At 41.6% G+C, this 23,639-nt stretch overlaps 1 protein-coding gene across 8 annotated transcripts in view; it reads right to left on the bottom strand.

Moving 5' to 3' along the window:
* Positions 1–23,639, bottom strand: part of MGMT (O-6-methylguanine-DNA methyltransferase) — a 257,446-nt gene that overhangs the window by 187,404 nt on the left and 46,403 nt on the right. For 7 of the 8 annotated variants that reach the window (XM_089510153.1, XM_089510155.1, XM_089510154.1 and 4 more), the window contains one exon: positions 15,858–15,988. In XM_089510153.1, the coding sequence (XP_089366279.1) occupies positions 15,858–15,988 (131 nt within the window). Of the gene's footprint in view, positions 1–15,857; positions 15,989–16,878; positions 16,931–23,639 lie in introns of those variants that run through there. The other variant, XM_089510152.1, reaches the window with a different exon arrangement.

Raw genomic sequence — 23,639 nt, 5'->3', positions numbered from 1 at the left:
TAATAATAATAATAATAATATTTTTTATTTTTATACCGCTTTTCCTCCAGATCAAAACGGTTCAAAACATACAAGCTACATGTCACATGCTATAGCACAAAGCAATACAATACATCAATAGTGACATCAGCGATCTCATACAATTCAACAAAAATCCTCAAAAACCATGTACAAAGCAGTCAAAGCCATCAGTTGAGGCCTGTTGCCGCCGGCCTGCCTCTCTCCCCCTCAAGATGGTGGTCGGAAGGAGGGCTCATAGCTTTTAGTATTAGAGTGTATGACTGGTCAAAGTCATGGAGTGACTTTTCATGGTGGGGCAGGAATTCAGACCCTAGTATTCTGGAGTTCTAATCCAGCACTTGAATCCCTAAACCACATTGTCTCATATATGCCCAATACCTTATTAAATATCAGCAAATTGTCATCATTTAATGGTAGCTTTTGTTCACTGCAGGAAATGCTGTAATGCAAAACCGCAATTTGGGAAAGTGATATATGTATAAGACTTTGAGGATAAATGTTGCAATTATACATTTTTACTGTAGGAGAACATTGCCAACCTAACAAAGAAAAAAAGTCCTTGACCAAAATATCCGAGGATATTAAACTGAGACGTAATCTACTGATGCAAATCATTACATCTATTTGCATTTGCTTACTGAACCCTAACACAGAAATTAAACTACACAGAGTGGGGGGAAAGAGAGATGGTTGTGCATGGTTAAAAGGAGACATCTTGGAGAATCCAAGCTCTTTCATTAATTTCCCCACTTCCCCTCATTAACAAGTAAAATGTTTTTACTGCTTGAAAAGTTTTAATAAATAGGAAAATGCAGGGCAGCCGACATAAGTTTTTAATGCAATATACAAAAGCTTTTAATATTTTTACATACATTAATGAAAAAGCTAAATTTTATAAGACTTTTTCTGTGAAGGAAATAAATACTACATGTACAATTACGAATCTCTTATGAATTTTTAACTCTTCAATTTCATGTGATACATCAATTAAGAAGTCAATCAATGAACATATAAGGACCGGTGTATTTCATGAACAATGCATCCCATTCCTTTCAGTTCTTCTTTCAAAACAGTTCTTACTCCCCCCCCCCCTTTTATTTTTCTCTTTTTGACATAGGAGAACAGCCTTCCAGAGATTCAGGTTTGTATTCCTACTCAACCATGCCTTTTGCTATATTGGACTAGAGAGATTAAAACTGGAAAGGGCTTAGAGAACATACTGTAGTCTCTTACTAACAATTTTCAGATTATAGTTTACATTAAAAACATTTAGACTATTCCAATGCACATTGCTCTATTAAAAATCCATACCACAATAAATGTATTATATTTTAAAGTGCTATAGAACTATATGTTGCTACAAGAAAATTATTTATTTAAATATGTCCCATCCTATGGGGGTGCAGTACAGGCAATGAGACAACAACTACTTATTTAAATACACAGAAATTCACAACTTGGCATATCAAGATGACACCATGGTCACTGGGTCTAAAAGCCAAGTGATAAATTGATTTTGAAATGAGGTTGGTGACAAGTGGTCCTCCAAAGGGAGGGCATTCCACAGCTGAGGTACTGCAATGGAAAATGTATTCTCTTGAGGAGACACCATGTACAGTCACCCCTCCTAACTTGCAGATCTGTGATCTGCAACCTGGAAAATCCATGCAGCAGCAACCTCTGCTATGTGCAAGCCTCCATTTTCGCAGGGGACGGGGTCTGGAATGGATCCCCCACGAAAACGGATTGCCAACTGTATTATTCCTAACAGAACTTTACAGTACCTCATTCTGCTCAAAGAGCTGTCAAGTAGTAAATACCCGTAGTCCCATCTCAGATACAATCTGGCAATAGGGGTAAACTGAAAGTGGTCATGTCTTTTAGGTTAAGTTTAATGTCCCCTATTTGTTTTTCTCCCCTTATTTGGTCTTTAATATCTGTTTTTGGAAGGTTCATGTGTATCCTTAGAGACCATTATTCATTTTGAGGTGCTTTGTAGGGATGAATTCCATCCAACTCTTATGCAATTATGGTTATAGCTTCTGCATTCTGTTTCCTTCCGTTTGCAATACGGATTCATGAATTAACAAAAGACTCTGTTTTTATTTACATAAAGCAATGGTGGACAAAGAGTGGACCGAAGGTACATATGCAGCCTCCAGGGTTGCCTTTGTTGCTCCTAGGGGTCAAAAATTGCCTACAAAGGCTATTGGGATCATTGGGGTGTGGCCCTCTATGGTCTCTTTGGGGGATAATGAAGTTTTCTAGCCATTCACAGTTTCCCATCCCTAACACAGAGGAAAATAAGTTGAAACTACTGGCCTAAACATTAGCTTTGTATAAATAATAATGTTCAGGCTATTTTCATGTAAGACAGGTCACTACTGATGTTGAGTGGGTTAGCACTCTTCCTTTTACACTACCTTTGGAAAGCATTATTATTATTCCGCATTGCGTTGTCATTTTCTGTAACAAAAGACGTGGATGGCTGCCTCTCAGATTGGACATGGAAGTCAGCCACCCAAAAATAAGTCAGAAGTTCCTATGTGCTTAGGGGAATGCCCCTGGTACACAGAAGTGTTTAGGTCTGCAAATTAAAAGACAATATGCTGTTATATTTTAAACAAACTCACCATTAGGTTGTAGAAAGTAAAATTAGACTCTACAAAGGAAGAGTAGCTGCTAGAAACCAGTATGCTCAAAATAGTGCAACACATTACCTTAGAGGTAAGTGAGCACCATGAAATCTTCTGTTGGCTTGATGTACTGGGACTGGCATTTGTGAACGCCATTTTCGTTCTTTTCTACAAAAACAGGAAATAATTCCCTGCAGTTTCTATGGCGGGATACAAACCGCCAAATAGTACGTCATCAATACGTACTAGGGTTAGGAAGGGGCAGTGCTTCCGCACCCCCCTAACCCTAATACGTATTGAATACGTACAAGATGGCGGTGCCCTGTTCATACGGGCGCAGCCATCTTGACGTATCGGACGCTGAGCGTCCGTACGCGTCGCGGCCTTTGTGACGTAGCGAGTGCGCCCCTGGCGCCTCGCTACATCGCAAACGCGACTCCAAAAGAAGCTCCATTTTGGAGCTTCTTTTTTGCTCCGCGCGGGAGCCGCGCGGTTTGGCTGCTGCAGCTCCCGCACAGAGCAAACGGCGGCGGCGGGGAAGCGCCGCAAAGCGGCGGTTTGTATCCCGCCTATAACAGCCTTACAAAATGTAGGCACCAGATGTGCTGAGATTGCAACTCACATCATCCCCCAGATAGCCTGACACACACACACACACTTATGTTGCCCGACAGATTATGTCAGTTACAATCCAATATGTTTCCAGAGCATCAGGCAGAGTGTGGCTTGTCTCAAACAACTCTGATGTACTGGATCCTTTGTGCAAGACACAGAGAACTGCTTCAGAAGCAAGTATGCTTATTCTCTCCCCCACCCCCAATCACCAAATTCATGGCAAAATGAGCTGAATATCCAAGACAGTGGGCAATCTGATCAGTATGAAGTAGTACAACAGACCTAGATATACCAACCGATCTCCTATATATCAGAATTTGGCCTTAGAGGCTTGGCAATGCTCATTTGCTGTAATAACATGATTCCTCCTACAAAACTAGTATTTCTTGAGAAAATAACTATTAGAAAAGGAGACACGTATAACAAAAGGGTAGCTTATGGAATCCACATGTACAATAAACAGACATATCTAAATATAGAGGAAGGTTTCAGAAAATTTGGGGAAATCATGCAGTCCAACATGCTTCACTTACGCTCTTTGGAGGAGTGTAACATGATTGGGAACCTTTTTTCCCCTCAGTTTTGGAATTATGCTGATCTTTTTAAAAAATCTGTGTGCCCCCCCCCAACAAAAAAGTGTGTGCTTTCCCCCACATTTGGATCACATAGCTATAAGTATAAACAATCCTACAGTTATCACCTGAAAAGCCATCAGGAGAAAAACTAGCCCAGTTTATTTTTAATAAAAGGAGGATCACAGTATATAATAACTCTTCCTGCCATATCCATTGAATCTGCTGAAATAGAGATTGATGTCTGGTTATTTCTAGCAGGGGGAAGCAATATTTCTCAAAAACACATACTTTTGGTATTCAGTTGCATTCAGAGAAAAGTAACAGGCCACTCCCTATCTATTTACTACTGAGATGCTACATCTTAGTATCTAAACTATATGTTAAAAGAGACTAATAACATTAGAAGACTTTATCAACATAGCTTTAGAAAATGAGACTACCTATTATCCTAGGAAAGCTGTTACATTTTTTCAAGGTACCTCATAAGAAGAGCATAGGCAAGCTCAAAACCAGAATAAAGAATCAAAAATTAACATTGCCTATGTGATCTGTAGAAACTAGGAAACATTTTTATAAATCCTCAGAAACGCTTCAAAAGATGCCTTAACAATACATATTCTACTCCAATTAATTCATCATTTTAACATGAGACAACATGTCGATACAGAATTACAAGCAATAAACAATCTCCTTGTCCATGTATTAAGAAGATTAAAAAGAATATTAAAGAGTACCATTATACTATTTAATATTCAAAAGTTATATTCAAATGTTAATATTTATCATGCTGATATTGCAATACTCTACTAAAAACTCAATGTAGTATACATGGGAGAAAACCATTTTGTTTCCATAGGCAGGTAGCTATGGGATAAAGACCAGTCTCACACAGGAATCTTCAAAAGTAGAAATATGAATTAAATTCAATTTCCAGTCCCAACCAGATTAAAATCACTGAATGGATGGAATCTGTTAAGTCAGCACTTAAGTCCCACTTTAGTCCTATCCAAGTTTCTTCAGACAACAATACTACTGGTTTACCTGGGGCAGGGTAAACCAAGGAGCTAAACAAACAGCTGTAAAGGGGCGGCTTAATGTGAAAGGAGTGCCTTTTTACCAGCGCAAAAAGGAGTGGCATTTTGCAGCTTATTTTTGTACCAGAAAAACATCAGATCAGGGCCACAGCATGAGGTTGCCATGGCGCCTTTGAGTGCAGTATTGGGGCCAAGGCAACCGCATACTGTGGCCCTGATCTGATGTTTTTTCTATGTTTTTCTGGCACAAAAAGAAGCTGCAAAATGCCACTCCTTTTTGCACTGCTAAAAAGGCACCCCTTTCAAAGCCGCCATGGCTCTTCTCCAATTCTGCAGCATGCAGCATCAGGTCACTGTGTCGCAGGAGTGTTCCCACGCTGTCTACTGTCTGGTCAGATAGGCGCAGTGATTCCGGATTGGGGATGGAATCAGGGTGTGCGGCATGTGGTTGTCATGCCCCCACACCACCCCTAAGCTGGCTCTTACTGTTCAGTTGGCCCGGAACGTGGCTCCCACTATCCTTGCACCAGAACAAGGTGTCTGAGAGGCCGCAGGAAGGCCTGGGCAGAGAGGCCTGGAGGACGGAGGAGGCAGGCCGGGCCGGGAGGAAAGAGGAGGTAGGCTGGGAAGAAGTTCGGGGACAGAGGGAGGCATGGTCAGGGCGGAAAGGCCGGGGAAAATCCACTGCCAGTGGGAACCAGGGTGGATTCGAATTCAATTCGAATCCACCTGGTTCCCACTTGGGCTGAATTGATTTATTTCTAAATAAATCAGTTCAGCCAAAAAACACCCTATTTTACCAGCATCTTTTTGACGTGGTTAAATGGGTAAAAACCATGCCCCCCCCCTTTCCAAATCACTTCAGCGATTCGATTTAAGTGGCAACCACGGTGGTTTAAACTGAATCATTTGGAACCACAATTCAGTTTAAACCATAGTGAGAATTAGGCCAAAGGCACAATGGAAGCAAAATCCAGTCCTTCAAGAGAACTGTTGGAGGCAGGATAGAAATTAAATTACAGTATTATTATTATTATTATTATTATTATTATTATTATTATTCAAGAACAGCTGCTGAAGCCCTTCCCTGACTCTTTTTGGCCCCTTTTTTTCCTTCCCCAAAATGCAAACTGAGAAGGGTGAGGGGGACAGTGAATGGAAGGAGGGTTCTGGCAATAAATAGACAAGGATCAATCATCCCTTCCTTCCTGGCGGGGGGGGGGGATCTGTTTGCTTCCTCTGCCCATCCTCATCCTTGTGCTTTGGGACTTTCAAGGGGACTTTGTGAATTTAAGCCTGTCTTTTGCTACTGCCCACCACCTATCAGCCTCTCTGCCCAAAAGTTTGCAGGTGAATTATGAGGGGAAGTGAAGGAGGCAGTGCCAGCAGAGAGCCAGAAAGCCTGGAAGTGAGAGAAATGGAGAGAAGGGGGATTAATTTCATCAGAGCTACTTGCTTTTATCAGGGGTTTTTTTTTTACACGTTGCTGATTTTTTTAAAGGCTTGAAATGTTCCATTTTAACACAGTTTAATTTTGACATCCTAAAGAGCTGAGGAAATACAGAATACAGAGACGTTAAGAGCATCACCTTTTGGAGAAAAGTGTAGTTTAGTATTAAGGAGAGCCCAAGAGTGCCCTCCCTTTGCACAAGCACAGACACCCCCTTTCCCTTGCTGCCTCTGGAGCAAATCTTCCTCTGGCCCTTCCTTTTGAAGGCTGCACACACACTTGATGAGAAGGCCAGCACTTCCACATTGGGTCAGTGCCTCAGGTTTGTCCCCCCCCCCCCCGCCATACTGGAGCAAAGGCAGGAATAGTTTCACTCTAATAGTTTCAAGTCAAATCCATCAACAGATTTCCCCCCTAATCTTGAAGAGTGAGTAACAAAAATGCATGCTTAGAAATCTTAACTTAAACCTTGAATTCAGATTTTTTTAAAAATTTACTCCATTAATTTTTCTTCAACCACGTGAAACATGAAACTAAATGTAAATACATTTAGGCTGTATATATGACATTGTAACTTAAAGACGTAATTTTTTATGTCACAACTATTGCTTATGTCACAACTACGTATAGTTCAGTGATAGATGGGAATTTTTAATACAGTTGGCCCTCCTTATCCATGGATTTTTTATGCATGGATTCAAGCATCCGTGGCTTGAAAATATTCCAAAAAAGTTTAAATTCCAAATATCAAGCTGTAATTTTCCATTTTATATAAGGGATGCCATTTTACTCTGTCATTGTGTTTAATGGGACTTCAGCATCCACAGATTTTGTTACCCACCCGGGGGGGGGGGGGGCAGGGAGTGAGTCCTGGAACCAAACCCCAGCGGATAACAAGGGCCCACTGTACAAAAAAATTACTAAGGAATCTGTATGATGTGGAATGGGAGAAGGTCAATGGGGAAGGGAACACTACTGTACAGATTATATAGAATTTTTTAAAATAAAAATAAAGTAGGCCCCATATTGCTAGATGAAGGTGAAACTGAATGCGGGTCTGAAAAAGCTGAAGACTTCATCAGACTGGTTCTCAATTAATTAAACTCCACTTTATGACCAAAAAGTACCACAAGAAAAAGGCGAATGTTTTGTGTGCACAAAATTTAAACCTCTCTAACTACCTCAATGAGCCATCCCATGCTCATTGTTCCCACCACTTTCACTACATGCATAAAGACATCTTCAAAGCAAATCAATGTTTGCTCCACTTGCAGGAGGTTTACTTGATGTTCATTCACGAGTGCTGAAGACTCCCTCGTGTCAGAAACAAGAAGACTTGGAGTGAGAGCTTTCTAAATGCTTCATCTACTCCAACCAGCTAGGGAGGGCAAGATGACTTTCTGGAAGAAGGCACAGGATAAGAAGATTTAAAAGTAATAACATGGATTCCATCAGGAGCAAGCATTGCAAGACTTATAATCCCTTGGTCATTAAAACACACCACACACATAGAAGATTCTGCTCTGCTACTGACTTTCTGAAATGAAACATGATTTCTCAGGACAAAGGAGCATGCAACCTTCAGTGCTTTTAATGTAGCATTGCTGTTTTGAAACTGAATATTGTAAGGAAAGAAATTCTAACTTAAAAAAAATATTTTTACATATTTCTTCAGTGATTATAAGATGGATCTCAGTGTTGCACCATAAAAATCCCACTTTTTTTACTGATTGACGACACTGGCCAGTAAATCAGTCACAGTCGGTTAAAAAAAATTGAGAATTTTATGGGACAACACTGAGCTCCATCTTACAATTACTGAAGAAATATTTAAAAGCAATTTTTAAAATTAGAATTTCTTTCCTTACAAAATTTCTTTCCTCACAACAAAACTGCATTTATGCAGTGAATATAGCTATAAAATAAAAATGGATCTTAAGAAAAATGTCAAATATTCATACAATGCCTTCACTATATTTTTTTGTGCCACCATTCTCTGAAGATGCCAGCTACACATGCAGGTGAAATGTCAGGAATAAATTCTTCTAGAACACGACCACAAAGCCTGAAAAAACCCACAAAAAATATGGATGCTGGCCATGAAAGCCTTCGATTTCACAATGGCTTCAGTGTTTGTAGAGCAGTATTATTGTATCAGCTGTAATCAGTAGTGATCATTAGAAAAGAAAACAATGCTGGGTGAAGTGTTAGGCAGTAGGAAAAGTGGAAAACAAAAGTACAGGTGGATGAGTCAATCAAGGGTAAACAAGGGCCCGAGTTTGTAAGATCTGAGCATGGCTGTTTATGATCATGGTTCTTGGAGGTTTTGGATGCATAGCAGTGGCATCACTGAAGGCTATTTATTATTATTATCATCATCATCATCATCATCATTTATTTATATAGCGCTGTAACATTTTACACAGAGTTTTACAAACAGGAGATAAAATAGACATAAAACCTGCCAGACAGCATATAGTCTACAGACCAAACAAAGTTAAAAAAATTAAGGCATCATATAACAAAATACTGACAATTATAAAAGGTACAAATACAAGGAAGATGTTAACAACCGGCAAATCAGGTGGTAATCTGGAACACTTCCCTGAATAAAACCATCTGCAACTCAGCTTTAAAATTGCCAAATAGACAAAGTACTCATGTTTCTTGTCACAATATGATATTCGTATTTACACAAGAAGACAGGGATTAATTTACACACACACACACACACACACACACACACACACACACACACCCTTCTAGTTAGTCCCTTTGGTAAGGGACTATGAATTATGAAAAATTATGAAAAAGCCAAACTTTTTCTTTCGGTTGGAGGATGCTGAGAGATTTCATTGACATTTTTATAATCATTAAAGAATAACTGTGTTGGTCCATTGGAAAAAAAATGTAAGCTGGCGAAGTTGGCAAGTTATGTCATAATAAATGAGTTAATACCCTTTGCAACTTTCCTTCTTTCCTATCTGGAACCCCTCAATTTCTATTCCAAACATCTTCTTACAGGTGAGAGTTTAAACCATCTTCTGTTCAATAGCAGGCATCTTCCTGTTGCACTCAAAAATAAAGGATGAATGGATATTAAAGATTTTAAGTGGACTACTACTATAAATATCGGCCTGAAGGGAACAATATGAGACTATCCCATGGAAGTTCCTTAATTTCAAGGAAGAGCCTAAGACTTTTGCTGAGCCTCAATATTTGGAAATGTATCACAGAACTGCCCAAATGATCCTAACACAGAGCTTAGGTATCAAAGTTATAAAATATGTAACATATGTAATATGCAACACTATGCAAAATATCTCCATGACCGTAGAACACAAACATTTATAACCACACTTGTATTCATTACAATTCTGCCTGACAGGAACCATTATTATTTTTATAGGTTGTGTGTACTTTCCAATGTTCTTATTACAGTGTTTACTAGACAATGTTTAAAAGAAGAGAAAGTGAGACACTTCATTTTGTTTTGTTCTGTCAAAGATAATGAGACTAGATATTTTAACAACTCTTTCCTATCAATCAGAAGAGGAGATTAAATGCTATATTTCAACTTGTGCATTTACAAATAGCTTTACATTTTTAGTAATACAGGAGAATGCTTTCTTAAAAGATTAGCAGAAGTACCCTTAGGAAAGAAAATATTTCCATAAATAATACAGTATCTGTTCTTGAGTCCTTGATACAATGGGTTCTAAATAGTTCTGCTTAATGTTTAGTCACTAATTATATACAATATTTACAAAATTGGGCTACAACTTTCAGTTGATAAATCTGTTCATCAATTAAAAATGTTTTGATTAATTAAAAGGGAGTCCTTGGTTCAGGAAAAACTCAATACATTTTGCTGTCTAAGATGCAGAACATTATTCCCACCTTTTCCCATTCCACATGAAGAAGCTAGCTGGCTTGGCGACTAAATCTTAATTCACCTCTGATGTTGAAAGGGTACTTCAGTACCTGCAGGTAACAATTTAACACATATAGCGTAGGGAAGCCATGTGGCAGACACATACCCTAAGAGAGCTGAATGACAAGAAGAAGGGCTTGGAAGAAACAGTAAGGGGAACTACCATCACTTTCCACACAAACTTCCTAGCCATTACTGCCTGTGACAGTGGATATATTTCATCACATTCATTCATTTAGAGCAATTATATTGCTATTTGGCAACAAAAGGTCTCAGATCAGCGTACAGATTGTTAATATGATAGTTCCTTGCCTTCAGGGTTACAATCTAAAAAGACATGACACAAAAGGAGGAGGGAATAGCAGTGGGAAAGGGGATCCAGTCCAGCAGATATTATCTGTTCTCTCTCTTCCACAAGGCCAAGGTGGTAGCAGTTAAGATGGAGGGAGGACCTGTTACATACAGTGGTTACCTGAATCAAGGACTAATCTTTGATATCAATTAATATGGGCCTTCCCCTGTAGGACCCAAGCCTCCATGATCTCAACACTGGAGAGTCTTGAGGTTGCCCCCAGGAAATGCTGCCACACACAAAGAGGTAATATAACAAATGGGCCTCTGGCATGGAAAGAAGCAGATCCATCTATCTGGCCATCCCGTCTACGAATTCACACCTTTCTTTCTTCCCTTCTGGGAAAACCAAACTTCAAAAGCATGTAAGATACATATCAAAGACTTCTTTGATATGGACCATTCAAGCTCTGGTCCCTTTTGCACAAAGCATCAAAAAATCCTACTTAAACCCCACGCCTTCCTTTGTTCCTTGGCTTACTTTGCTTCCAGGCAGAAGTGCTGCCAAATTTGCCATGCCCCACATCACTTCTCTATCAAGAGAGCAAATGAGTCTCTATTGTCCATCTTAACATCAGCAGAAGAAGAAGCAGCCATCCCATTCAGGTCATATGGTCCCTTTCTATTCCAACTTAACTCTTTGTTCCCTATTTCTAATGGAAGTGTGTGTGTGTGTGTGTGTGTGCGTGCGTGCGTGTGTGTGCGTGCCAGCGCGCATGTGGATTTTTCTCTTTTAAATAAAACTCAATAGATTGAGAATTTGCCTTATGGTCTCAGTCTGTCTTGGACCTCAGTAAACATTGGTTAAAACGATGCTAAGGCTGAGAAAGCGAGCCTTAAATTGAGCTAATATTTATTACCCTAAGATTCTAGGGTGGTCCTCCCAGACAGGTCCCAGACTTTGCTTACAGGCCTTTCAATTTCCTCTGGGCCAAGTCATGATGGAACTGTGCCTGCCTCTTCTCTCCCTTTGAGGCCAGGATGGTGGCAGTTAAGATGGAGGGAGAGCCTTTCATCTTCTTCTGATCCTAAGCATGATGGAGATGTGCTACCTTTTCTCACCCTCTGAAGCCAGGTTAAGATGAAAGGAGGGCCTTAGTGTATTTTGCTTAGTATCAGGGCTGGCCCACAATTGTAAAGGCATTTAAAATCCCATGGATAGCCACTCATAGAGCTCCTCACACAGAAAGAACGGAATCCATCCATCAAAACTGTAATTTTGTTGTGAGAGACATTTTCTTTTCTGTGACCCAATTACATTATATAAAATAACAGACAAATAATGTTTTTCCACTTCACAAAAATTGTTTTATACAGATTTAGTCAATGGATTAAAATTTGTGCAATTGACTAGCATGCATGGGTTTACTTGCTTGTTGTTTTTAAACTGCCTGTCAACCAAAGCAAGAGAAGCAGTTGGAAAATATATCAGTTGGTTCTTTGTCCACAAAAGAAGTATATTTGTAAGCAATAGGCCAGATACTACAGTCACAGCTATGTAGGGTTGCCATAACCCGGCGGCCCCCGTGCCATTCACGGTTTCGGGGGGCCCCTCCCGGTCACGGTCCGGTTTGGGCCCCCACCCGTGCCTTGTTCCCGGTTTGGGGGGTCCGCTCCGGCCATTGCCGCTGCCGCTAATGCGGCTGCTGCGGCGCCGACCCACCTCCTCCTCCTCCTCCGGCTCCACCTTCCTCCTCTTCCTCGGCGGGCCGGCGGCAGAAGCGCCGCTGCCACCGCGCCCCCACTGGGTAGGGCTGCCATAATTGTCCACTTTTACCAGGGACAAAATGTAGGACAAATTCAAGACCAAACTGTAGGGCAACTGCAGGACAAAACTCAGCTCAAAATGTAGGACATTTAAGGTCCACCATTTTTCTTCAATGTCCTACATTTTGGGCTGAGTTTTGTCCTGCAGTTGTCCTACAGTTTGGTCTTGAATTTGTTCCACTTTTTGTCCCTGGTAAAAGTGGACAATTATGGCAGCCCTACCACTGGGAGAGCTTGCGCCCTGCCCAGGCCTCAGTAGGGACGAGTGGCAGCGCGCGCGCCTTCCCCATTCCCTCCGCGCGTGCGCCTGCACCATTCCCTCCGTGCGTGCGCTCGTGCTTGCCCCGCTTCCCTTCCTCCCACGCCAGGCATCCTAAGGAGGAGGACGAGGGGGGGAGGAGGAGAAAGGAGCCGGAGGAAGGGTGCCTGAAGGCCAGGGCAGAATTGGGCCACAGAAGGAGGAGGAGGAGGAAGAGGAAAGCTGAGTCAGTAGCCATTAGGTCTGCCTTGGTATTTTGGGGGTTTTAAATTATTTTTTAAAATATAAAATACTTATTTTATTTTTTTTTAATTTTTATTATTGCTTTTTATTTTTTATTTTATTAATTTTTATTATTGCTTGTTTTTATTTAATTTTATTAATTTTTATTATTGCTTGTTTTTATTTAATTTTATTAATTTTTATTATTGCTTGTTTTTATTTAATTTTATTAGTTTTTATTATTGCTTTTTATTTTTTATTTTATTAATTTTTATTATTGCTTGTTTTTATTTTATTTTATTAATTTTTATTATTGCTTGTTTTATTTTATTTCATTAATTTTTATTATTGCTTGTTTTTGTTTTATTTTATTAATTTTTATTATTGCTTGTTTTTTATTTTATTACATTAATTTTTATTATCAAATATATACATCCCTGCCTTGTTATTTATTTATTTTTTCATTATTTTTTATTATTAAATATATGCAAGTGCATTTTTTGTGTATTTATGGTGCTTTGAATGCTAACAAGTCTGCCTTTCTTGGCCAATTATAGTGATGATGATGATGATGATGATATTGATATCAACAAGCCTCTGAGGCACGGCCAATGTAACTTGCTGTGATTTTTACAAACTCATGCGCAGTGAAGAAAAACCACAGTCCCTTGCCCAAGTACACACTTCTGAGAAGTACAGTTGAACCTGAGGGCAAGTCCATTTCTGCCATCTGTCTAAGAATAATGCCAAAATGTCCTCCATTTTGATCATGCCTAAAAACATGCATTTATATTAACATTTTTTAAAAAAAAACCTCAATTTTTTGTGCGTCCTCCATTTTTATAAAAATGTGTCCTACATTTGAAAATGTTGCCCTACATTTGTCCCGGTTTGGAGGTCCTCACTTATGGCAACCCTACAGCTATGGCACTGCATAGCAAAACTAAATCAAAAAGAAAAGTGAGTTGTTTGCGAAGCATACAAAGACAACATCATTTAGAGAAAATCACAACCACAGAAACTAGATTAAAATGCCAAGTGGCCATGTTCCTCAGGCCTACCATGAATACATGCATCTTCCTTAGTCATAAGTTTTCTTATCACCAATTAGTTACTGTTTCTTCTTCCTTCATGCATGGCTTAATGAACTTCCTACTATCTTCTCCATAATCACAACTCTGCCCCAACTTTCAAAGCACTCTCAGCCAACTTCTGGACACATTACCACTGTCTTCCTCCTTTACCTGGCCTATCAAAATATAACATATATGACAGAACAACTGCCATAGGACAAGTAGTTTCCTGGTCCCCAAGTAAGGCAGAGTCAGTCCACAGATTCCTTATCCATGGATTTAAACATCCACAGCTTGAAAACAATTCTAAAAAGCAAACTTTAATTCTGCCATTGTATACAAGGGACATTATTTTACTACACCACTGTATTTAATGGCACTTGAGCACCCACAAGTGTATCATCAGATAATAAGGGCTGGCTGTATACTGCAAAGATAATGTTTCATAGAATCAGACATGATTCCTTGGAAGGAAGAAGCAACATCAACTTTTGGGCATGAGGAAGTATGTGTGTTCAAAAATATGTTTTGATAAGTTGTCATTAGACAGAGTGAAAGTAGTTACCTTAGTTTTAATGTATGTCTACCCTATTCTAAACCATATATGTAATAGTGACCCTTTGTGATATCTATGTATTAGCTATTTTTTACATTTTATTTTTATCCTACATTTATCACAGGATGGGTCCAAGATCACTCAAAAATGCTAAAAGAAAATATAGCTAAAACCTCATAATAATAAACAAGTTATCATATTAAAATGATACTAAGTTATTAAAAGTGTAAAATCATTTAAAAATATAACCATTACATTAAAAATACAGAATACTCCCTTTAATAACCCCCCCGAAACCAATAAATTATTAAGTGTCTGAATAAAAAAGTAATTGTCAGCTGGTGAAACAAAAGAGGGGAGGAACAGCATAGCCTCCTGTAGAAGGACATTCTACTGCCTGCCACCAGCCATGGAAAAGGCTGCCTCCTGTGTCCTTACCCAACAGCATTGAGATGGTGGTTGGACTGGGAAAGAATCCTACCATTGCCTACTAGAGGCTTGTGATGAAAAAAGGAAGACATAAAGAGGAAAACTGTGGTCCAAAACACACATCAGAAATAATCCAGTTTGGGATTGCTTTGACTGCCCTGGCTCAATGCTAGGGAATTCTAGAAACTATAGTTTTAGGAGACATTAGCTTTCTTTGTCAGAGAGTTCCAGTGTCACAATAAACTACAATTCCCAAAATTCCCTAGCACTGAGCCAGGGAAGTTAAAGCGGTCTCAAACTGGATTACATTTGCAGTGTGTTTTGGACTAATAATGGCTCTCATACAGATTTTCATCAGTGTAACTCACTATGATTTTTTAATGCTTTGTCTTCACCAGTGATCAACAAAATCTGTCCACAGTAGTCAACCAAAATGTTTTATTCATTCATTCATTCATTCATTCCATTATAGCCCACCTTTCTCCCCAGCAAACAAGACAAAAGGCAACTCGCCCCTAGCCTGTCCAGATTTAAGGAGGGCAGTCTTTTCCCTGACATTGCCCTGAGCTTCACTTGGACAGAGCAGTATTTCCATTGACTTCAAGTTACACTTGCCAGAAGAAAAGACACATTCAGCAATGATGAGCACATCTGTGGACTTTGCATCACCACTCCATGATGATGCAGAGACATTGTGAAAATATTCGTAAATTCTTCAGCAAGCAGTGACAAATTGTTTGTTTTCAGGCCATGCTACCTCCAAAGGACTAGACATTTTTTCTTTTCTTAAAAATTAAAATATTATTTCATTTGCAAAGCAGCTCCATTAAATCAGGCAAATATTTGCCACTGAATTGTAGGAATGAATTTTGACTTTCTTAAAAAAAATACATGGAAACATTTGACAAAAATAACCATAGGGACAAAGGACTTACCCACTGAGTGGCACAGCATCTTCTTGGAGGTGTATTTCATGTACTCCCACCTTGCATCCAAATATCTCAATTCTTCCTAAAGGACTACTCAGTACCATACACATCTTCTTACACTGATCTTCAGAAGGAAGCTGTCCAAAACATTAAAAAGAGAAAGAAAATACATTACTCTCATCTACATATCTCAAGAATTTTCAAGTTAGACCACATAAAATCTTTGTCCAAAAAGAAAACAACAACTTTGCCTCAAAGAAAATATCCCTTCTGTGCAGTTGGCATGACTAAAAAAAAGTGTATTCATATTTATTTATATTTAAATACATGTCTTGCATTTCTGCTGTGAAGTGTTCAAACTGACATATATTGTGTAATTAAGCTTTAAGAATGACACAATTAAATAATTAATTCATAACAGAATTTCCATAAGAGGAGAAGGGGTTAATAACTAACTATTTCAGATATATTATCACACTGAAAACCTGCTTCCTAAAATAACCCTATCTGGAAGTCACATATCTGGGTCAATGGGCCTGTCCGCTATTGGCATCCCTGTCCTATCTAGATTGATCTTCACTTTATTCTCCCTGATGCATTCCATTACTCATCTGAAGCAGTCACTGGCTTGCAAGCAAACTATCCAAAAGAAGTTGTGCTCAATGTTATTAAAAAGACATACAAAGAGCAGAGATCCCAACATATTCAAAATGGCCAGGTTCACTTTTTATCTCCCAGCATAGATCACTTCAGTGAAGATTTCATTACAGAGCACATTACAATAGATTCAAACAGTCCGTTTAATGTAAAAAAGTCCACTACCTAGATCAAAAAATGGCAAGCTTGAATTGATTCCCGCCCCACACAAGGGAAACAAGAAAAGGATTCTTCAGCAGTAGTTGTAAGTTTCCTTAAGAATACTTCATGCCAGTCCCTTGTATTATTAATAATAAAATTAATAAAGATTAATAATAATAACCAATATGGAATCTATGAATCAATAAACAAAGATCAACCAAGACTGTACCAAAGCTCACACTTCCAAGCACTGTGCCCACATTTTTGGGGCACCAATCCAAACTCTCTCAATAAACCAGATTGGAGAGGAAGCTCTAGATGCTACTGTGAAAGCCTCTCTCTCTCAAGTGGACTTTACCTCAGTAACCCACAGGTTGTCTTGGTAAGATTTATCTTTTGTAGAGAGAGTTTGGCATTGCCTTCATCTAAAGTTGAATGTGACTGTCCCATGGACACCCTCTTGATTTCCATGGTTGAACCTTGGTCTTCTATAGTCCTAGTCCAGCATTCTAGTCACTACACTATGCTAGTTATTAGAATGTTTGATCAATTACTTGAAATGAAGATTGTTTCCTTATGGAATACCTCAATCCCCACCTTCCCTGCTATGCCTGTATTTGAAAGCAACTGCGATCAGATAAGATCAATCCAACCCTCATTACATCATCCAGTCAAATTAAACCAAAGTTTTTATCATCAATAATACATAGACTATGGTTTGGCTGTTTGTGCTGGTGGCAGGTAGCAAACAATAATTTCTGGCATTACATGAATGACTTGAAAGTTCAAGGGAAGGCAAAGGCCAAATTTGTCTATCCAAAACTTGGAAAGTTACGAATTAAAAGTAAATCACTGTGTCTCATTACAAAAGTATTTTATTACCACTGCAGTCTGGTTGTGTGCCTTCTAGTCATTTCCAACGGATGGCAACTCTAAGGTGACCCTATCACAGGATTTTCTTGGCAAGATTTGTTAAAGGTTTGCCTTTGTCTTTCTCTGAGGCTGAGAGAGTAAGGCCTGCCTAAAGTCTCCCAAAGGATTTCCATGGCTAGTCTCTAGAGCAGGGGTCGGCAACCTCCGGCCCGCGGGCCAGATCTGGCCCCTGGAGGCCTTTGTTGCGGGCCCTGGGGGCGGTTGCTGCCGCCGCCGCCGCACGAAAAAATAACGGTGCCCATAGTGGCAAAAAGCCGCGCTGGGCGCCGCCATTTTTCACCCAAAATGGCGCCGAACTCTCGCGCGACCTTCTTTGAGTTCGTGCGAGAGTTCGGCACCATTTTGGGCGAAAAAATGGCGGCGCCCAGAGGCGAAGTCTCGCACGACCTCAAACAAGGTTGTACAAGACTTCGGCCTCCAGGAGGCCCGATGCCATCGCTGGCACCCTCAAAGAGGGCTCCGACGGCCGCATCGAGCCTCTGGAAGGCCCGCTGAAGCCGTCGGAGCCCTGTTCGAAGGCCCCGGCGACGGCATCGGGCCTCCTGGAGGCCCAATGCCATCGCTGGCGCCCTCAAAGAGGGCTCCGACGGCTGCATCGGGACTCTGGAAGGCCCACTGAAGCCATCGGAGCCCTCTTCGAGGGCCCCGGCGACGGCATCGGGCCTCCTGGAGGCCCTATGCCGTCGCTGGCGCCCTCCAACAGGGCTCCGGCGGTGGCAGCGGGCCCCTGGAAGGCCCAATGCCGCCGTCGCAGCCCTGTTCGAGGGCTCCGGCAGCGGCAGCGGGCCTCCTGGAGGCCCGATGCCGACGGTGGCACCCTCCAACAGGGCTCCAGCGGCGGCAGCGGGCCTCCAGGAGGCTCGATGCAGTCACTGGGGTCCTCCAAGAGGCTTTTTTGCCGGCCTCTGACAGGGCCTGGGGCCCTGACAGGGGCCTGCAAAGATGGGGAGGCCTGGCCCCCGGAGGGTGAAACTCCACCCCCAGCACGTGGCCCCTCCCCGGAGGGTGGAAGCTCCACCCCCGGCATGCGGCCCCACCCCCGGAGGGTGGAAGCTCCACCTCCGGCATGCGGCCCCGCCCCCGGAGGGTGGAAGCTCCATCCCCGGCTTCGGCCCCCCAGTCGCCTGAGGGACAGCAACCCGGCCCCCGGCCCAAAAAGGTTGCCTACCCCTGCTCTAGAGTCACAAACCCTGGTCTCTAGAGTCATAGTACAACACTAAAACCACTACGCTACACTGATTCTCTTCATTACCATTACATACAAAAATATTTTAAAATTTAGTAGCTTGTCATATTGATAATGTTATTTTTATCTCGTTTTCATTACTTTTCTAAATACATGCACACACACATGCACATGCAGCCCTTAGGATTGATGGAAATAACATGAAACATGAAAAATTCTGCTCACGTTTTCCTTTAAAAGTACAGTGGGCCCTTGTTATCCACTGGAGTTTGGTTCCAGGATCCCCCATGGATAAAAAAAAATCCATGGATGCTCAAGTCCCATTAAATACAATGACAGAGTACAATGGTCTACTCTACCCTATATAAAATGGCAAAATCAAGGTTTGTTATTTGGAATTTATATTTTTTTTAATATTTTCAAGCTGTGGATGCTTGAATCTATGGACAAAAAATTTGTGGATAAGGGAGGCCGACTGTAACTAGAAAAACTAGGTGCTATGTATACCAGTCCTTTCCCAAAGTTATATTGTTTGCACTTACTACTTCAGTACTGAAATGTGATTTTCTTACTCCTGACCGAAAAGAGTACCATGATAGAGGTAGCTATTTTATTTGTAACTCTTCTTCCAGTTATGGCTCAACACTTTGTTGCACATCTTTATCATACCTCCTCCATGCACAGTTAATGAAAGCAGGTATCTTATTAATTTTCTTATTAATTTTCTTTTTAAAAATATTAAAATTTTATTGATATTTAACAATAATAACAGTCTCAGTATTACAAATTCCCTCTGTGTTAGAAATAAACTCACCCTCTCTTCCCATACCCCAAGTACATAACAGAAATACCACTATGTCAAACCTCTTACACCTGCAATTTACATATTGTTCCTTTACATATTATTGTAATAGTACTTATCTATTTATTAATCCAAAATTTAACTTGGTGGTTTGGTGGTTTAAATTCACCATTACTTTAACACATAAAAGTAATAAATGATGTCCACAGGATACAAAAAAAAAGTCTAGAAGTGGTCAAAACACGGGGGGGGGGGGGGAATAGATAATTTATCAGTTAAGAACTGGGTAAACAGGATATGGACTATAGTCCTATCCAAGAAGTTAGCAGATAATTAAGATAACAAAAGGAAATATAAAAAATCTCAGCTGTTATCAAGCTCTTTATCACTAACCTGTGCTGGACACAACTGAACTTAAGCAGAGTTAAGACATCACAGCAAATATCAGCAGCAATTAAAAAAAAAACCCTTGGCAGCAAAGTAATAACATAATTATCTACCTAGTAAAATTAATTACACAGCGAAATTGATTGCATTGTGAAATAGCATCAAACCCCTAAGACATATAATCATAAGGCTTAGTCAGAACTAAAGAAACTCAAAGCAGATCTACTGGCCCACAACATTAGACAAATCTATTGGACCATATTAGAATGTCAACAAGGCAGCAACAAAACTGGGGTTTTCCACTGTGCTGAGAAATGCTGAAGCAGGAAATGACCCACTCTCACATGACAATCCTCTTAGAACTCTAAAAAGTAAGTGTGGGATCATGCATGTTAACAGATGTCCAGACTCCAAAAGAAGCCTGCCTACAGCACACACCAAAGGGGTTCTTACAATATCCTGCCCAATGAAATAAACCCTTACAATTCTGGCTGCTTTTCCCATCGTAAATATTCTAGCTTGGAAAGAAGCTAGAGTTTGCATAACTGGATTTCACAGCAATTACACAACAGCCAATATTTTGAACACTGTAACGATTAAATGGAAGTGTGGCATATCCTTAAGGGCATTTCTCTTGGCTTCCCACACTGTTGAAATTACAAAGCCAGTATGGGATGCCCAGGGTCTGGTGGCAACTATATTCAAATACTGATCCATTGCCTGACAGAAAGGGTGATCCTAATCACATGCTGCCTTTAAGATCAAGCTTAATTTTGGCTGAATTTTCCAGAAGCAAGGGAAATGGTTGATCTTAATTGGATGCAGAAAAGAAATTGATTTTCATGGCTATTTACAGATCAATTGAAAAATGAAATGAATGTTGTTTCATCCCCCCTTTTAACCTGAATAGGTATTTAAATAATAATGATCTGAACTAACTTATCAGGATTTCACTGTGCTAACAGCAGAAGCAGTAAAGCCTGCTCTGTACTAGTCATAAATCAACCTCTAGCACTTCATACTTATTTTAAAAATCTTGGCATTAATTCTTGTCAGTATCACAATTCAATTTAGTCTACTGAGAGCCAGACTTAGCTTTTACTCAAGTCAATGATATTGTACAGAGACTAAGAGAGAGCACACTGATCAGCCTATCCCAACGTGCTGCCCTCCGGATCACATCTGGTGGGCACCACACTGAGAAACACTGTTAGAGATTTTTTTGGGCCTCAGACAGTTAAACTCAAATCTCAAAATAGTCTCACTGGCCTGTTACAGACTGCCAGAATAAAGCTGCTTTGGGTCTCTTTGGAGGTATGCTGTTTAAATGATGCATGCATCCTAAGAATCCGGAAGCTGCACTCCAGTGCTTAGGAATGGAGTGTGGCTTTGGCGTGACCTCCGGACCCATGCATCATTTAAATAACATACCTCCAAAGAGACCCGAAGCAGCTTTATTTTGGCAGTCTGTAACAGGCCACTATCACCTATCAAGTAAGAGCAATAGCTCTGTCTCTGTCTCACTGTTATAGTAGGAGTATGAGAACTACTAGCAGAATTTTTTTACACAATAATAATGACGATGATCACAGATGGTATACTACAGGTGTAGGCAACCTTTTTGACCTGGGGGCTAGGTTGCTGTCCTTCAGACAACTGGGGGGCCGAAGCCAAAAAACTCGGGGGCCGCGTGCCGGGGGCGGAGCTTCCACCCTCCGGGGGGTGGGGCTTTCTCTTCTCCTTTTCCCGACCTCCAGTTGTCTGAGAGACATGTAGAAGTGGGGGGGATTGGGAGAGGGGATGACAGGCGTGCACCTGCTCCTCCTGCCCTTCCTTGGCCCCCAGCTGCCTCTCAGAGACAGCTGGGGACCAGTAAGGGCCCATGAGGGGCAGGAGCAACAGGCGTGCAGCCCTTGCTCCTTTCCTCGGGGCTTTGCCAGGCCTGAGGTGTTCTCTAAAGGACACCTCAGGTCTGCCGAAGCCCCATGGGGAGGAGGAGGAGGACGAGGCCGGTGGCCCCTGCTCCTCTCCTCGGGGCTTTGCCAGGCCTGAGGTGTCCTCCGAAGGACACCTCAGGTCTGCCGAAGCCCTGCGGGGAGGAGGAGGAGGCGTGTGCCCGCCCTCTCCTCCTCGGTCCTTTCCTTCGGCTGAACAGGCTCCATGGGGCCCTTTCGGCTGAAAGGAAGGGCTTGGGCACCTGTCCCAGGCCCTTCCCTTTGGCTCTTCCCTTTGGTCGAAAGGGCTCCAAGGGGCCCTTTTGGCTGAAGGGAAGGGCTTGGGCAGGCCGCCTGCTGGGCTCCTCCACGGCTCTTGCAGCCCCAGGCCTCTCTCTCCAGAGGGAGGCCTGGGCCTGCATGGGCCTCAACAGAGCCCTGGAGCGGCAGGCCGCCTCCGCAGGCTCCTTCCCAGCCTCTGCAGAGCCTCTGCAGAGGCTTCAGCCTCCACAGAGGCCAAGAAGGAGGAGGAGGCCGGCAGTGGAGGTCTCCTACAGGCCCACTGTGGCCCCTGGAGCCCTGGTGGAGGGCTCTGGCGACCGCAGCGGGCCTATAGGAGGCCCGTTGAGGCTGCTGGAGCCTTCTGGCGACCGCAGCAGGCCTCCTACAGGCCCGCCACCATTTTGTCTTTTAAAATGGTGGCGAAGTCTCACACGACCTTTCCCGTCCTGCCCCACGACGTGAAAGGTCACGCAAGACTTCGGCCACCATTTTAAAAGACAAAATGGCACCTCGAGTAGCGCGGAAGTGGGGGTGGCAATCGGCGGCCGGTCCGGGCTGGGGCCAGTCGAAAGGCCTCACCGGGCTGGATCCGGCCCGCGGGTTGCCGACCCCGGTACACTAGTTTCACTGTGCAAAAGTACTCCCAACTATTGCCAAAAGCTGGGCTCAGAGCTGAATCTAAGAATAAATCCATGCAGCAAAACAGACTACATCCAGTACAGGCTGAAGTAGGCCTTTTACTGCCTAGGAGTATTTCTGTCTTATCTGTATTAAACTTCAGTTTGTTCACCCATATTCAGACCATTACTGATCACAGACCAAAACAACTTCCTTGACTTAGATGAAGAGGACAAAGAGAGTTGGATGCCATCAGCATACTGGCTGTACCAAATCCACAAACTTTGCACAACCATTCAAAGTAGTTTTAGGGCTATGTTAAACAGCAAGGGAGCCCTGAGAGACCCACACAGGGTGTGGAAGAAGGAACTCCCAGCATCATCTTCTAAGCTCATCCCTCCAAAAAAGACTAGCCATTGCAATACTCTCCTTGTCCAGCTCCCAGCATAAGAAACCCCTAAAGCAGCCAGCTCAGTTTCTGAACCATAACCAGACCTGAAGCTAGATTTGCCTCAGATATTTGATTTTAAACCTCTTGCTTGTTTTGTCTTGTTTCCTTTAATCATAAAGAGGGTTATGAAATATCTTACTTGCCTTGTGTTTTTCATTTTGTCTCTAATGTCTTCTCTCCTGAGTACAGAACTATTGCAAAGTTTTCTCAAGGCTTTACCCCCATCATAGACCCTTGGCTTCTTTAGCATCCTCTGTACCCACTTTTTGGATCTTCCTAACTGCCTTTTTTAAAATGATTATCTGACTTTAAAATATTCTCACTGGAACTTTTTCTCATTCAAGTTTCCTCAACCTGTCTGCATAAATCTACAGTACATGTGCAAAGTTTTTACCCT

Source organism: Sceloporus occidentalis, unplaced genomic scaffold (genome assembly GCF_023333645.1).
Source record: "Sceloporus occidentalis isolate IW3139 unplaced genomic scaffold, rSceOcc1.0.p SCAF_2, whole genome shotgun sequence".
NCBI lineage: Eukaryota > Metazoa > Chordata > Lepidosauria > Squamata > Phrynosomatidae > Sceloporus > Sceloporus occidentalis.
The sequence above is the reverse complement of the archived record's forward strand: the minus strand, read 5'-3'. Positions and strand labels throughout refer to the sequence as shown.